General features: G+C 43.8%; 1 protein-coding gene across 2 annotated transcripts; it reads left to right on the top strand.

Moving 5' to 3' along the window:
• Positions 1-6,705: 6,705 nt before the first annotated feature.
• Positions 6,706-15,217, top strand: LOC103050693 (zinc finger and SCAN domain-containing protein 23-like). Of its 2 annotated transcripts, none has more exons than XM_025163968.2 (5): positions 6,706-6,855; positions 7,843-8,749; positions 10,677-10,806; positions 12,350-12,412; positions 13,958-15,217. In XM_025163968.2, the coding sequence occupies exons 2-5, from the start codon at positions 7,949-7,951 to the stop codon at positions 14,458-14,460; spliced, it is 1,497 nt and encodes a 498-aa protein (XP_025019736.1). In that variant the 5' UTR covers positions 6,706-6,855; positions 7,843-7,948; the 3' UTR covers positions 14,461-15,217. The 2 variants fall into 2 exon arrangements, with proteins under 2 accessions (XP_025019736.1, XP_007424058.1); XM_007423996.4 differs by having other exon boundaries at positions 12,350-12,439; positions 13,958-15,214.
• The last annotated feature ends 250 nt before the right edge of the window (positions 15,218-15,467 follow it).

The following is a 15,467-nucleotide window of genomic DNA, read 5'->3' on the forward strand; positions in this document are numbered from 1 at the left end:
TACGTCCAGACAATCAGCGCGCCCCTCTCTCCCGTCCCCCACCCCCACCAGCCTCGGGTTTTTAATTTTCACGTGTTTCAGATCCGGTTACACAGCCAAGGTTTGAAGCGGAAGAGTCTTTGAAAAGTGGCTGTCTCCAGGCACCTGCTTGGACGACGGAATAATATAACCAATAATGGTAATAATAATAGTAGTAGTAATAATAATAATAATAATAGCAATCGTAATATCATGATCACGCTGATGGAATCTTGGAACACTATTCCCCGCCGTTCTGCCTCCTCACTTCATAATTTTTTTTTTTAATTCCTTTTGAGATCACCCTCGAAGCGTGCGCTTTTATTTTGGTCTTCTAACCGGAGCTGGCTGTATGGAACTGCTGTTCCCAAAACAACAAAAAAACCCCAAACCAAGAAAGCAAACAAGAAAAGGATTTTTCTGGCGGGTTGCGAGCTACACCGTTTATTATGCTTTTCCGGAGAACTCCAGACGGACGGCTCCTCGGGTTCATAGCCTATCGATAGCCTTTTCCTCTTTCCCTCCTCGGTTTTCTTTTTCGGGCAGAAAAACAAACAGAAGGCAGTAGTGGGAAATCCAGGAGAGGTCCTAATGAAAGGTAATGTGGTTTGGACCCCACATAAAATTCTGGGAAATACGCAGGGTGAAGCCTCAACAGAGTCCCCTTCTGGCAACATTCTGAACCGGGGTTAAATTTCTTTCCAGACCTTTTTGTGGTCTGTTGCAGCAACAAACCGAGGGACTTGTAACCGAAAGATCTACCTTTTTTTTTTCTTCTTGGTAGACTCTTTCGTGTACTGTAATAACATAACATTAGCTTGGATTTTTAGTTGCTGGCTGAGCTGCTGATTTTTAGCTTGGTGGTGGTTCTGTTTTTCTGTTGGTTTTTAACTGTTTTACTTTCTGCAATGTGTTTTAATTGATGTTAACACATTCCAGAGAAATATGAGCTGGAAGCTTCCTGAGTGTCAGCTAGTTACTCTCTCCCAGCCCTCACAGGGGCCTTGTTATGTGGAAAACTGGGGGAGTGAGCAATATGAATGTTGCTGCTTCTGCCCTTGAAGAAAGGTAGGATAGGAAGAGAAGTCAGGGGCTGTGGGCAGAGGCTTAGCGAAACATGTGGATTGCAAAAGGAATTAGGAAACAAAATAGTGAGAAGTGGAGTAAGAGTTCTAGAAGGCAATTGCAACCTTGTGAGGTCTTTAGACAATAGCAGGTAGTGGAACCATCATTCGAAACGGGTGTTCATAAGACACAGTCAAAAGAGTCAAGATGGCAACCACACTGGTGCAATTGGAGCTGTGCCATGACACCATCATCACACCATTGCAGCTGTCATCTTGAATTTTTTTTACCATACCTTGCAGATACGCTTGTTTCAAAGATCAGATGTAAGTGCAGAGAGATTGGGGAGATGTGAGGCAGTGGTGGTGATGGTGGGGAATTAGCGGTAAGAATGAATTTGTGCTTTTATATGAATTTGAGGATTTTTAAAAATGTATTTACATGACTTTAGAGGCTGGCTGACTCCAAACAATTCTGGGAGGTTTACTTATAAGAAGAGAACAATAATGTGAAGAGGTAGATGATGTGTGAACAAACAAATAAACCAAAACTTATAGAGGTTCATCGATCACCGTACTCCAAGGCTGGAAATACAGCCAAGATTTCAGTGCCTTTTGGAACATCACCAGGGTGGGAGCTACATGGATCTCTGGGGGGGGATGATGTTTCAGAGGACAGGCACCCCCGACAGAGAAGGCCCACTTCTGATCATGCTTCCGATTAGTGGAAAAACAAGTGATTTGGCAGCAGGGTGCCAAATAGATAGAAATTAAGAGGAGAGGATGGCAGACAAGTGCAGGGAAGTCTGAGAAAACTTAAGCATGAGATTACTTAAGTACAGCATAGGGCTGTGAAATGTAGACTTAGGTAAATGCAAGGGTAATAAAGAGGAAGAACTGAATTTTTGTGCTCTTGTAAACTGGCAGGTGATAAAATAAAGCCAAAGTGTATGATGGTACACACAAGGTAACACTGTCATTCATAAGGAAATTGTCTAGGGAGATGAAGATTTTGAGTGGAGAATGAGAAGTTTCAAGGTCTTTGAAAGAAAATTCAGAATTTCTGTCTTTGATATAATGGCTGCCTTCACATAACATCTAGACTAGGATAAAAATGGGATTGGGGAGTTCACACCTAACTGTGGTCTTGTTGTTGTGAACCAGGCCATCATTATTAAGCCAAAATACAGTTTAATTGTTTGTGTGCGGCATGTTACGGGGACACAGGAATTGTGTTGTTAACCTGGGTTCCCAATTAACTGAAGCATGACTTGGTAAATCTAGCTGTCTAGGTATGCAGGGCCAGAGAGCTGAACATACCACACTTCCTTTACACAACACAGAAAACCACAAAACGCTATTTGGGGTTAAAATAACCAAGCTTTGTGCATTATGTGAATACAGACATAGAGTTGGATGTTATGATGAAATAGCCAAACAAAAATTTCAGAGATTTTGGAGAGACAGAAGAGTTAGTGGACCAATTTGGGATAGAAAAATAGAGTGGACATCATTCGTACATAACTGGGGCTGAAAGCTGTGGGATTTCAGACAAAAAAACCACTTCTTTTCTCTCTCATCAGCATGGCAAAATTTAAATCGTAGTTCTGAAAGCAAGGTTTTGTCTTCCTGGACTTCAGAAGCTGCAACCAAAATAGCGCTTGGCCTTGTCCACAGGAGGCTTTCACCTTTGGACTGCAAAACTCCAAGTTACACTAGAGCAGTGGTTTTCAAAATGTGATCTGGATATCCCTGAGACCCTTTCAGGAGGTCCACAAAGTCAAATAAATAAATATTTTAAAATTTCTCAGTGTTAATTTCTAATACAGTAAATATCAATATATAACCCACATCATCCGAAGCTCTTTGGGTCCTCGATCATTTTAAAGAATGTAAAAGAGTCCTGAGGCCAAAATGTTTGAGAACTGCTACATTAGAGGGTAGCAAAAATTTAGTTTCTGTATCTCCTTACTGTCCTCTAGCGGTCCTCTGAATTTTTGCCGCACAGAGATACAGTAGTCAAGTTGCTAACAGAATTCATCAGCATGTCAGTGAATATTGTGGAATATGTTTTTCATCCTCATGAAAGAAAATAAGATTGCAGTATGGCACTGTAAAATATAAGGGAAAAAATAGATACTTTCTGCTTTCCTGCTTTGTAGCACAGTTGTTTCCTTTCTCATTCTTGCTTGAATGGACTTTATTGTGCTGACAACCCCTTTTACTGGAGAGGAGCTAAGGCAGTCTTTCTCAACCTGGGCAACTTTAAGAGGTGGAAGGTGTGGACTTCAGCTCCCAGAATTCCCCAGCTAGCATATGCTGGCTGGGGAATTCTGGGAGTTGAAGTCCACACCTCTTAAAGTTGCCCATATTGAAAAATCCTGAGCTAAGGGTTTGCTTAGATCCAGAAGCAGGGTTTTAGGCAGAGAAGTGTTGCAATAATATAGAAATTACTCAGTATGTGTTATAGTTGCAGTATATAACAACAAGAAGATATTAAACTTGTATGCTGCCAGACTCTCAACAACTTTGTTCTTTTCTGGAGTTATTGATTGAATTCTGATAGGAGCTGATAATGCTGTGCCAGCTACTGGTTGTAGGAGAACATGCCACTGACTCCCTTTTCCTGCTTCCTACCCCCTGGCGCAAACTCTTCCATGAATATTTTTTAGCTTTTTTATTTTTGTAATGTTTGGTTTTTATAACTTTTAAATGTATTTCTGATTTTACTTTGTTGCTAGCCACCCAGAGTCCCCCATTGTGGGGAGATGGGCGGGGACAAATCAAATAAATAAAAATAAATAAAAATAAATAAATAAATATGTCATTCTGAAGGGTCTTTGCATAGCCAGGTGACTAAGATGTCCCATAATGTGGAATCATCTGGAAAGAAGCAGGTACAATAATTGCTGGACCAGCTAGGGACCCAGACTTGGTCATTTTCAACCCAAGGGCCTGTTCAGGAAGGAGGCACTGCAACTCGCTGGAATGGTGGTTGTGAGAGATTGGGCCCAGGTGGTAAGAGCATTCCTCTGGGTTGGGCCACTGCTACTCAGAAAATGGCAGCCTGTGACCTGGTGATGGACAGGAGAACAAGGACCATGATCTCTCACCCATGCCCAACGTTTCAATGGAGAGCCAGGCTTGGTGACCTCCCAGCCTCCCTTGAGTTCCTACCCCTGATATGAAGAGAACAAACATCTCTGACTGAGGACACTCCCGCACTTCGTAGCTGCTGCATTTTAGTGCTATCTTTCTGAGTAAGCCCTTCGGTGAAACAAAACAAGGCTGCCACTTTAGGTTGTAGTTGCTACAGGGATGGACAGAAGCAACAAGGTGCTGAAAGCAGTTTTCCCATAAGCAACCCACTGCCCTCAGATGTATCCCATTGCTGCAACTGAACTGCCAGTGTCTGTACATGTCTCAGTCTTGTTCTTCGCCTCCAGCAGGACACTGCCTTGGGACAACACCAGCTACAATACACATACTGTACATAGCATTCCCAGACTCCACCGAAATGGCTATCTTGTACCTTTCAGATGATGGTGACCCAGACAGCTTTCATGTTGCCCAGCCCTGGTTTGTGGACATGTCTCCCACTCAGATACTTCTATACATGGGGAAGTACATTTTCTCAGAGGCTGGCATATTTGCCTCATGAAAAATAATGATAAGGCTGGTTTGGGTGATTCTAATGGGTTTCAGATGCTTATTGAGCAGTGCCCTCCTACATGACTGTCATCAACTTCTCTTATTCATAAATTCTGAGAGGCCTCCCACTTTGAAAACTTTACTGCTATTTCTGTTCATTTTGAGTTTGCATCTTTTCATATTCTTGTTGTTATTAATTTCCATTAGCAAGCAAGCCTAATCATGCTTTTTTTCTTTTAGACAGAGATGGGAAGTATTGTTTCAACAGCTTAAGACTCTAGCAGTCTTAAACTATCTCTGTAGAAATGGCAAGATTGTCTCTATATAAGAAGGATCACAGAGATATTCCATCAGTCAAGCTACATCATATAGGTAATCCTCAAGGGTAGCCACACAGTTCTGTCTGTTGTGTCAGAAAAGTCAAAATGGTAGTCACAACTGCCATCTTGACTTTTCTGACACAACAGACAAAATGTGACTACCATTTTGACTTTTTGACTCCTTCTGCAAACATGCTTGTTAGCCTTTCTCCCCATTCCCAATGGATTTTCTGTGATAAGAAAAATATATAAGAATTGCTAGGAAAACATGTTAAAAATAAAAGGCGAAGGTCCTTAGGCACTTCTTAAAATTCTGCAAATGAAGCAGGTGAGCCCAGTATGTCAAAATGGAGTTTATTTGACTTTGGCTTAGCATATTATGCAAACACAATCATTGTAGTTTGTCAGTCTTTGCGGGAACCCAGCAAGTTGTGGTTTATTGAATAAACCAGGGTTAAGCAAATAATGTCCTAAAACAGTGGGTGAACCCAGTGTACCCGTGGGGCCTGGAAGCACCTTTTAAATTGCCAAAATGCTGCCATCCATACCCAAAAAGAACGTATTACCCAGCTTGGACCAAATTCAACTTTTGCAAAAGTAGAAAACATTTTTTACGAAAAAGAGGAATAAGAGCGGAGAGAAACCCCTGAAAACAGCCTAAGGAGAACTGAGAATCTTAGTGGCCACACTAAGGGGGGGGGGGGCAGGGAAGCTGGAAAGAGCAAGAACTTTAAGATGTGTGGACTTCACCTCCCAGAATTCCTCAGCCAGCATGGCTGGCTGGGGAATTCTGGGAGTTGACCACAAGTCTTAAAGTTGCTGAGGTTAAGAAACACTGGGTTAAAGTGTCAAGCTAGGAACTGGGAGGCTGTGAGTTCTAGTGCTGCCTTGGGCACAAAGCCAGCTGGGCACCTGTGGGCCACTCTCTCTCTCTCAGCTCTAGGAAGGAGGCAATGGCAAGGCACTTCTGAGTCACCAGGAGTCAAAAACTGACTTTAAGACAAAAAAAACAAAAACCCTGGGTGCAGAGTCATATCATACTATCCATATTTCACAGAGGGGAAATGAGGTCACTTTTATTGTTCTGATGGCCCTACTTTTTCTGGTGGCAGCTGGAACAGAAAAAAAATGGGCAGATTGCAAGCTTGCATAGCTACATAAGAACTGCACCCACCCCCATGCCTGCATATATTAGGGGAAAGGCAACATAAGGAAAATTAAAAGGGAACCGTCCTTGCTAAATAGAAACAGATGGTGCACAAAACGACATGCGTGATGTTACCAGATTTTTGCACAACCAGTGATGTGTAATCATAACTTAGCCCGTACATCCAAACCTCAGGGCTCCCCCCGCCACCAGCCCCAGCAACATTACTTCCAGGCTGAATTTGGAAACCCGGTTACGGTTTGCATGTTTGTCTCTCTTGCTCTTTTTTTGTAATCTCGAATGCTTCATTGCGTGAAAAAAGTACTTTTCAAATCACGGGAACCAGGGAGCGCTGGCAAGCCAGATGCGGTCTCTTCTTTCTGCAGACGCGTTTTCCACGAATGAAGTTTTCCAGGGGTTAATATGATAGAGGGCAAGTATGAGAGAATGGGCTGGGAGGAGAACTAAACTCCTTCCTGCTCCGCCTTCTTTGGGGGGGGGGGAAATGGGGTGTTCCAACAGGGAAGTTGGACGTTACGGTGGAAGCAACTCTGGGGGTGAGTTAAAAGGGATCTGGAAGATGATGGAAGAGCATGGTGCCGGAGGAGAATATATTCAGCTGAAGGACTGAGAGACCCAAAGCTATCAAGATCAGGTGATGCTGTCTCCGTATGGCTCCTTTTAGAGCATATGTACTTTTTAAAAAAATAGTTAGCTTTATTGCCTTCCCAGTTGTGCATTGCAAACTGTCTTAGTTTCCTCCAAACATACACACTGAAAAATATGCCTTTGTCTAAACAAGGGCAGGGGAGCTTGATTGGCTAGCTAATCAAGAGGAACTTTCTCTTTGCAGGGGGCAAAAAGGAGTTTGGGGTCTCTGGTTTTATCAGAAGTGAGTCCTGGATTCAAAAATAACCTACCTACCACTGAATGCAGGTTAAAAAGAAAGAGAAAGATGAGACGTTTACCTCAGTTTTCAAGCAAGCTTAAATGGATCCCAGAGATATTAGGGGAAGGAGTTTGGGTTTTGTTAAGAGTGCTGGAAGCATTTAATCAAATCCCTTTTAATTCAATTTACAGCAATACTTCAAATTCTGATTTTGGCATCAGGAACCCTAAATGAAAACAGATTTGAACTTGGCTTAAATGCTTTGTTTGTAAATTTCAAGTTAGACACTTGGTATTTGTGAGGGCTAGAATAGATTCAGTTGACTCTCTGATTTATACCAATAAATCTCTCTTTATATTTCATAATTGACTTTTGTCAGTCAGACATGCTGCCAATACCCCCTTTTTGGAGAGCATCATATTGTCTTATAATCTCTTGATGAAAAAGAAAAATTGTTAGCCGGTTACTCATAAATGTTTTAATGTATTCACTTCTGATACATTTTTCTACCCATAACACAAGTCCTGAAAAGAAAAAAAAAGTGTTCTTCATTTCTGGATGATGCACAGATATATTGCAGCAAGAGTTAGATTTAGATAGTTACATAGGTAGATCTTAGAGAAGGCTTTCCGTGATTTGTGAGACAAAAAGAGGAAAGGCTTCTTCTAAGAAGGGACAGACGTTTAATTGTGAAAGGCTTTATAATGGATTAATCAGCTAACTGAACAAATATTGCAACTGTTTCCTATACAGCTCCTTCAAACAGATTTACGCACGGACTGAATTAGAACTGAGTCAAGAGGCAGGTTAATCTTCCTCTGAAAGGGAGTCTTCGGAAGGGAGACTTGAAGGTGGTGCCATGAGAGTGAAAATGGCGGTAGAGACAGAGGCAAAGGCAGACTTGAGGCCCTTAATTCAAGTGCCTCTGCGGTTACATGGAATCAAAAGAGAAGAACAAGGAACAGCAAACTTCAATATAGGAGAAGCTCCAGAGAAAGCAGAACAAATTCCTTGTGTCCTTCGTGCGGGTAAAGTCTTGAGTTGGAAATCGTCTCCGCTGATAAAGGAAGAGCCAGATGTAGGTGTGATCCAGCATTGGGAAATCCAAGGCCAAGAGAGAGAACAACCCCTTCATTTTGGATGCAGGGGGAGGTGGCCAATAGCATTTGAGCCGTGGGAGGACACACTAGCTCTTCTAGCTTCTTTTGAACATGTGGCCTACGCCTGCCAGTGGTCAAAGGAAGAACTGGTAGCCCGGCTTTTGCCAACTTTGAATGGGGATGCTCGCGAGGCCTACTTGAGTTTGGATGTTAGTGACAGACGGGACTATGGGAAAGTGAAGGCCGCCATCTTGAAGAGGGAGCCTGTGGCCACCGAGAAGCGAAGACGACACTTCCGGCAGTTCCGATATCAGGAGGCCAGGGGGCCGCGGGATGCTTGCAGGCGGCTTCGGGAGCTTTGCTGTCGGTGGCTAAGGCCAGAGAGCCACACCAAGGATCAGATCTTGGAGCTGTTGATTCTGGAGCAGTTCCTGACCATCTTGCCCCAAGAGATCCAGAGCCAAGTGTGGGAGCAAGTCCCTGAAACCTGCACCCAAGCGGTGACTGTGGCTGAAACTTTTCTAGCAAAGGAGCAGGAGAACGAGAGGCAGGTGTTGCAGGTGAGAAAATCCTCAGCTCCCTACTGGCATCTCAAGAGTTTCAGATCTGAACTCAGGAGGGTTTTCTTTTTCCCCCCTGTTCCTGGTTATGACAGGGGGTGAATGGGAGACAGACAATTGCTTTTCCCCCAACTACTACCTGATTTCCAGTCAAGCTCAACTCCCAATAATTCCATGGACACAGCATTTTGTTGGCAACAGCATGGAATGGTTTCTATTGCCTTCTTTTGAGATGTTTTTCAACATCCCAGTTTACCCTTCAGCCCTAGAATTTCCTGAAGATCTCACACCCAATATGAACCAGGTTAACCAGGTGCCTGGTTAACCTGGGGACCTTTTAAAAATCAGCCAAGATTAGAGAGGTGTTACCACCTCACAATTGGCCATGTTGGCTGAGTGGTCCGCAGCCATTTTTCCGCCCTGACACGTGGTCCGCGGCCATTTTTACGCCCCTGACACGTGGTCCGCGGCCATTTTTACGCCCCTGACACGTGGTCCGCGGCCGTTTTTCCGCTCCTGACACGTGGTCGTAGGGAGGGGGACTCTCCCTCCAAGCAATAGCTGCCTCCCTGTCCTCCACGCCAGAACGGATTAACGGTAATTACATTGAACCTTATGGGGAAATTTGCTTCGGGTTGCGACCAATTCGGGTCACGACCAGAGTCACGGAACGAATTAAGTTCGTAAACCGAGGTTCCACTGTAGAAAGAAAAAGAAAATAGGTGAACACTGTATGTCTTTGTCTCTACTCCGCCACTGCTACTTTGCTTTGCCTTGTAGGTTCATCTCAGGAGGTGCCCGCCTCTATCTACCCCCAAATCTCTTTCATGGTGGGGTTTTTGCAATGGTCCAGCAGAAGCTGAATCTCAGATTTTGTGTGTGAAGCAAACAAAATTGCTGAAGGGTTAGAATTGGGCAAGGATCAAACTCCAAGCAGTTAGGGTCAGATTTCAGGAGCTGGTAGTCAGCCCAAAAGTTGGGGTGTGGTACACATAGCTGGATGGCTGGTTTTAGAGCAAAAAGAGGAGGAAGGAATCCCAAGTGCCAGTGAAAATAATTTTATTGAAGCTTTTTGGAATTTGGAAATACATTTCTTTCTCAAGGGCACAATGCAAGAAAAAGCACAAATAACTATGCAAACACTTATAAAGGACATAATACAAAATTTATAAAAATAGATCATTTTCTTTATGCATATGCTAACCAATACAAAATAGGTGGGACAGCATTATCAGTCTGATATTGAGATACCATACGCTAGTGCAGTGTTTTTCAACCTTGGCAACTTTAAGATATATGGACTTCAACTCCCAGAATTCCCCAGCCAGCAGTGCTGGCTGGGGAATTCTGGGAGTTGAAGTCCACATACTGTATCTTAAAGTTGCCAAGGTTGAAAAACACTGCACTAGAGACAGGGACAGCTCTGAAATCTCAAACTCAGCTCTCTGGGAATTAATGGTCCCAACTGGCCACTGGGAACAAACTGCTTAACCACTGAAGCACACCAGAAGTGCAGCTTAGGGGATGCCCAGAAGTCAGTCTGCCCATTTGCAGTAGGAAGAGAGTGTTGGCCTTAAGACCTCTGAGCTTGACAGCCTGGGCTGGCCCCCTAGCTTTTTACATGAGGTTTGGTAAGAGAAATTGTCAGGGATTGCAAGCTTGTGCCAATGAACCATCTGCCTTGATTCACCCCTTAGGTTGCAGAATAAGTGGTGCTGAGGCATGCCTAAAGACTTATGGTTGTTTTTTGAGTTACCCAGACTTTCCTGACCAGCTAATTTTCATTGGTGTAGCCAAGTCTCTCTCCAGTCCAACAAGATATTTATTCCGTCTGCTGTTCTAGCGATTGTCAGCTAAAACAAGCAGCAGCGTCCCTCTACTAACCCAGTCCCTCTGTACTGAACTGGACCTCATCCTGCCGTTTCAGATGTCAGGACCGTGCAAGGACATGGATACAGTGAACGCCCCAGAGACAGAGCTGGTGGGGTCAAGTACCAGGCCAATAGTCCCATGCAGGGAGACCAAGCAGAGAGGTAGTGGGGATACCAGCTCATTGGGTAAGTGATTCCAATATTGTACACTCCCTGGGGATGGGATCTCAAGTCTTGCCCTTTGTACACCCCACTGCAGATTGCTCAAACAATTGTAGCTCTTCACCTATCTGTTTATCTGATAAATAATGGATAAGATGCTTTAGGGCAGTGTTGTCCAAACTTGGCCGCTTTAAGATGAGTGGACTTCAACTCCCAGAATTCCCGAGCCAGCATGGCTTGCTGGGGAATTCTGGGAGTTGAAGTTCACTCATCTTAAAGTGGCCAAGTTTGGACAACACTGCTTTAGAGGTTTTGCAAATGATTCTGCAAAAGTTATAAAGATGCAGCTCTTTTTGAATAGGCTGGTGACATGGGAGGAGACTGCAAATCATTGATAAATGACAATAGAGAAAAGTCTACTTCTAGGCCCAGATCTCTCTGGCAGTCAAATTCGCTAGTGGAAAGGGACCCACATAGATGGGAGATAGGGATAATCTCAATTACAGGAAAGAGCACAACAGCCCGGATAAGTCTTGCAGAGGGCTAGGCTCTGTGAAGAAACAAATAATGACTTTGCCTTTGAAACAAACTGAAGTTTCATTTTTAAAGAGCATTTGTCTTTGTGGGGTATCGGTTTTCTTCAGCCAACAGAAAGGCATGACCACCTGTTGATTTGTTATCTTTTTCTTTCTGTGTAGCCTGGGTTGCACAAAATGTGGCAGCTTCACACAGAAAGATTCTTTCCTCCTCTACTTGGGGTGATGTGTTGGGGAACCGAGTACAGTGAAGCTTTTGTTCTCATCAGGAAGAATGTAACCAGGAATCCGCACCAGCTACATTCTGCGTGGTTCATTTGGGAAATAACAGCACTATATTTCATGTGGTCTGTCCCTGATCAGAACTCCACTTCTAATTATAAGGACAGGACTTGAGATAGGGTTCTCAGTGACAGACATCTCTGTCAATCAAGAATCCATGCATGGCAGCCTTCCTACAGGCCAAGAGTGGGGAGATTTATTTTATGTCAAAAGCAATATTCTATCATCCTTCCTAACCCTTCCCCCCCTTTCCTTCTTTCCATCCCTATCTTTATCCCATTCTCTCTCTTCTTTCTCTGTCCCCTCCTCCTTTTTCTCTTCTTTATTCCTTGCCAAGCACTCTTACACATGACAATCAGAGAGTCCCATTCGCTATTTTCTGTCTGTGGCTTGGGGAACTGTGTTCAAACTACCCTGGATGACTTGCTGGATTTTTGTCGTAGAGAAAGTATGGCCTCTAAGGGATGCAGATATTAGGAAAAACAGTTCATTCTTCCCCTTCTTTTAACTGCTTCTTGAAACAGGGCCTTAGCCCAGGAAAACAATCCTCCAGAATAATGTTATTGGCATAGCACACAATTCTAGATACATATCTAACAGAGAAACATAATCACTGTTTTCCCAAGGGAAAATTGAGAATAGCACTCACTTCACCACCTGTGACAGAGCATCCTACCTTCTCTGATGTTGCTTCTTGTTCTCTTTAGCTATGTTGGGCTGAACTGCTCTGAACTCTTTTTTTGCTGCAGGTTCTTCTGACACAGAGACTACATGGGACTCATCGGCAGAAGAAGGGGGTGCTGGGGGCTCTGGTAGGCAAGATCCTTCTGTAACAGTAGGTAAGCTAGATGGTGGACTAGCTTTTCCTAGCCTAATGCCCTCCAGGTGTATTGGACCACAGCTCCCATCACATCCCCAGCTGGATTGTAGTCTAGCAATCTAGATTTTTCTTTATACAAGAAGAATCCAAAAACTTGATTTAGGCAGGGTTGACTAACACCTAAAAGACAGAGCTCCAAATCACAAAGTTTCATGGGTGTCCAGCTGGGTGGACTTAGGTAAGGCTTCCCTTTCTCTGTCTCAACCTCAGTTCCCCATCTGTAGTATGGGCAAAATATTATCTTGGAACTGTCTTGGAACTGTTGAAGGAATAACACCAGGATAACATGTATTTTGAATAGATACCATACCAAAGTGATGCTCTTGGGAAGACCTTGGGCCAATTGCTTTCTCTAAATCTAACTCTCCTAGGAAGGTTGATGTAAGGATAAGTACATGTCTCATTGAGCTCCTTGCAGGAAAATTTATTCAGCAGTGTAATAAACCAACAAATAATTTAATGATATAAGAAAAACCCAACTTTCCAGTATCAAGAATGCAAGACATTTTAGCACAAGCCTGTCCTAGCCCAGCAGAAACGGAGCTCTTTCTACCCACAAGTTCGGAATGAAAGAAAGCCTTCCTCTGAGCGGGGAGTAATTTTTAAAAATCAGACTCAGAGGCTGAATTTTCTCTTGTTGCCCTGGTCAGGCACTCATGCAATAGTTAAAAAAGTGATGTTCATACTTGTGAATATTCAATTGATTTAAACAACCACCCAAAAAAATACTTTAATCCATGGAGGGGAGCAAGCTACAGATCAGTGGCAAAGACTGTTGAACATTCCAAGTTCGCTCTTCACCATCTCTAAGATGTGGAGAGTCCCCTGCCTGAGATTTAGAGATTTCCTGCTAGTGAAAGTGAGGGAGCTGATGGAGGGACCTGGGGTTCTCTACCTATTGGTGGACTACAACTTTCATCACTCTGACCATTGATTCACACGCTTCAGCTTAGGGGACCTGGAGTCCCAACAGCAGCTAGACCAGGGATATGCAACTTCTGGTCAAGAGCCACCTTTGGCCTTTGAGTGATATTCCAGGGGCTGCACTCCAAAAAGTAATGGATAGTCAGGACAAAATTAAATTAACACTGAATTTTAATTAAAAGAAATGGTGGTTATTATAATTGCTGTTTAAGTATTGAACTATCATTACAATTTGGTGAGAATCTGGAAGGTTTCTGAGGTCTGCATCCAAGACTTTGTGTCCTGCAGGCAGCCCTGTGGCCCCTTAAATTCCACATCTCTAACCAGAAGGCCTACCTCTTCTCCACTGCCAGCCGTAGATGGTACTGAACCAAATAGCTAAGCAGCTAGAGTCAGCATAAAGGACCTTCTTAGAACTCAGAGGTGTTTGGAACAGGCCATGACGACCTCATGTACATCATGATGCAAATGATGTCGTTTGCATCATGCACATTACATAATTCACATTATGCTAATTACCTGTATCAGGTTGATAGTTTTCTGCCCCCTTTAGTTCTTGACAGCTGTGGAGTGACATCTGGATTCTGTCCTCTGGCCACACTCAAGAGGGCCCAAGTCATGCCTGAGGAGTCCTTTCAACAAGCAGAGTATGAGGACAGGTTTGGGGGAGCTGAGCAGCTCCAGGCTCGCCCACAGGCTCCCAGCAGGGACAGCGCCTACGCATGCACCCACTGTGGCAAAGGGTTCCGGTGGCCGTCAGCGCTCGCTGTGCACCAGAGGACCCACACGGGTGAAAAACAGCATCGTTGTACCGAGTGTGGGAAGCGCTTTGGCCAGCGGGGACACCTGACAGTACACCGGAGGATCCACTCGGGAGAAAAACCATATGCCTGCCCTCAATGTGGGAAACAGTTTGTGGACTCCTCCCACCTCACCAAGCACCAGAGGACCCACTTGGGGGACCAGCCCCACCAGTGTACTGAATGTGGACGAAGGTGTGCGAATAAGCGCTCCTTGGTGCAGCATCAGCGGATTCACAGCAAAGAGAAATCCTAGGCTGTGGATGCACGTGGTCTCCTTGTGGAAATGCTGGGACAGGATTATAATAGTGTGACAGGAAAGGATCCTTCATCTCTCTGCAGAGGTGAAGGAAACTTGGTCTGTGTGCAAGGCTCATCTCCCATTGATCAGCAGTATCCCAGTATCTGAAGAGTAACGCCCACTGACCCTTTTGCTCCTTCCATCAAGATACCTTCTTCGATTCCAGAATAAAAGGGGCAACCAAAGGTGGGGGGGGGGCTGTTAAAAAAAAATGGCCATAACTATATGACCAAAGCCCTGCCCTGTTTTTACACATATCATTCGGACGTTTAAATTGGCTTGGAAAAAGTGGATTTGAGCATTCATTAATGCCTGCAAGATTTCTGAATCAGGTCTAAATCATTCAGAATCAGTTTGTCAGCATCTCTTGATGCTCTGAAGATTTGTTCTGAAAATTAAGATTGAGTCAAAACAGTCAAATCCCCACAGAATCTCTGAATGATTCAGCCAACCCTATTATTTACTGTTCTAGCCAGGGTGGACGGTGAACTAGCAAGAGTTCAAACCACTGAATTAGTCTTCATTTGATGAAAGATTGGGGGGGGGGGAATCTTTTTGTAAAAAGAAGGAATTAAGCTTTAAGGTGTTACAGACTGTTGTTCTGGCTAACTGAAAAGATTATTGTGCTGACTCTTCTGAAAATGATTTTGCTTGCCCAGTTCCATTCAGAAATAATAAATGTGCTGCTTTAAATACTTTCAAAATTCTGACTTGCGTCAGTAATTCTAAGGAACTGGGGTTAGTAATTTCAAATTAATTAAAAATAAAAGGCTTTAAAAAGTGTGTGTACATGGGCACGAACACGTGTAATATTTTGAGCAGCAACGCTACTATGCATGTTGTTCGTTTGAAGCTAATATCCCTTTCCCAAGAAAATGGTCCTGCAGCTTTGAAGGAGTTGCTAAGTACTCAACACTGACCAGTAAGTACCCTGGTTGGCATCCCAAAACCTAAAGCCTTTC

This window comes from Python bivittatus, unplaced genomic scaffold (assembly GCF_059951505.1).
Source record: "Python bivittatus isolate LINGU-HERP-01145 unplaced genomic scaffold, Pbiv_v1 ctg000440_np1212, whole genome shotgun sequence".
Classification (NCBI taxonomy): Eukaryota; Metazoa; Chordata; class Lepidosauria; order Squamata; family Pythonidae; genus Python; species Python bivittatus.

Coding starts and splice junctions, on each gene's coding strand:
- LOC103050693 (XM_007423996.4), top strand. CDS start 7,949: ATGAGAGTGAAAATGGCGGTAGAGACAGAGGCAAAGGCAGACTTGAGG. Junction 8,750..10,676: donor ACGAGAGGCAGGTGTTGCAG/GTGAGAAAATCC, acceptor CTGCCGTTTCAG/ATGTCAGGACCGTGCAAGGA. Junction 12,440..13,957: donor AGATCCTTCTGTAACAGTAG/GTAAGCTAGATG, acceptor TGCCCCCTTTAG/TTCTTGACAGCTGTGGAGTG.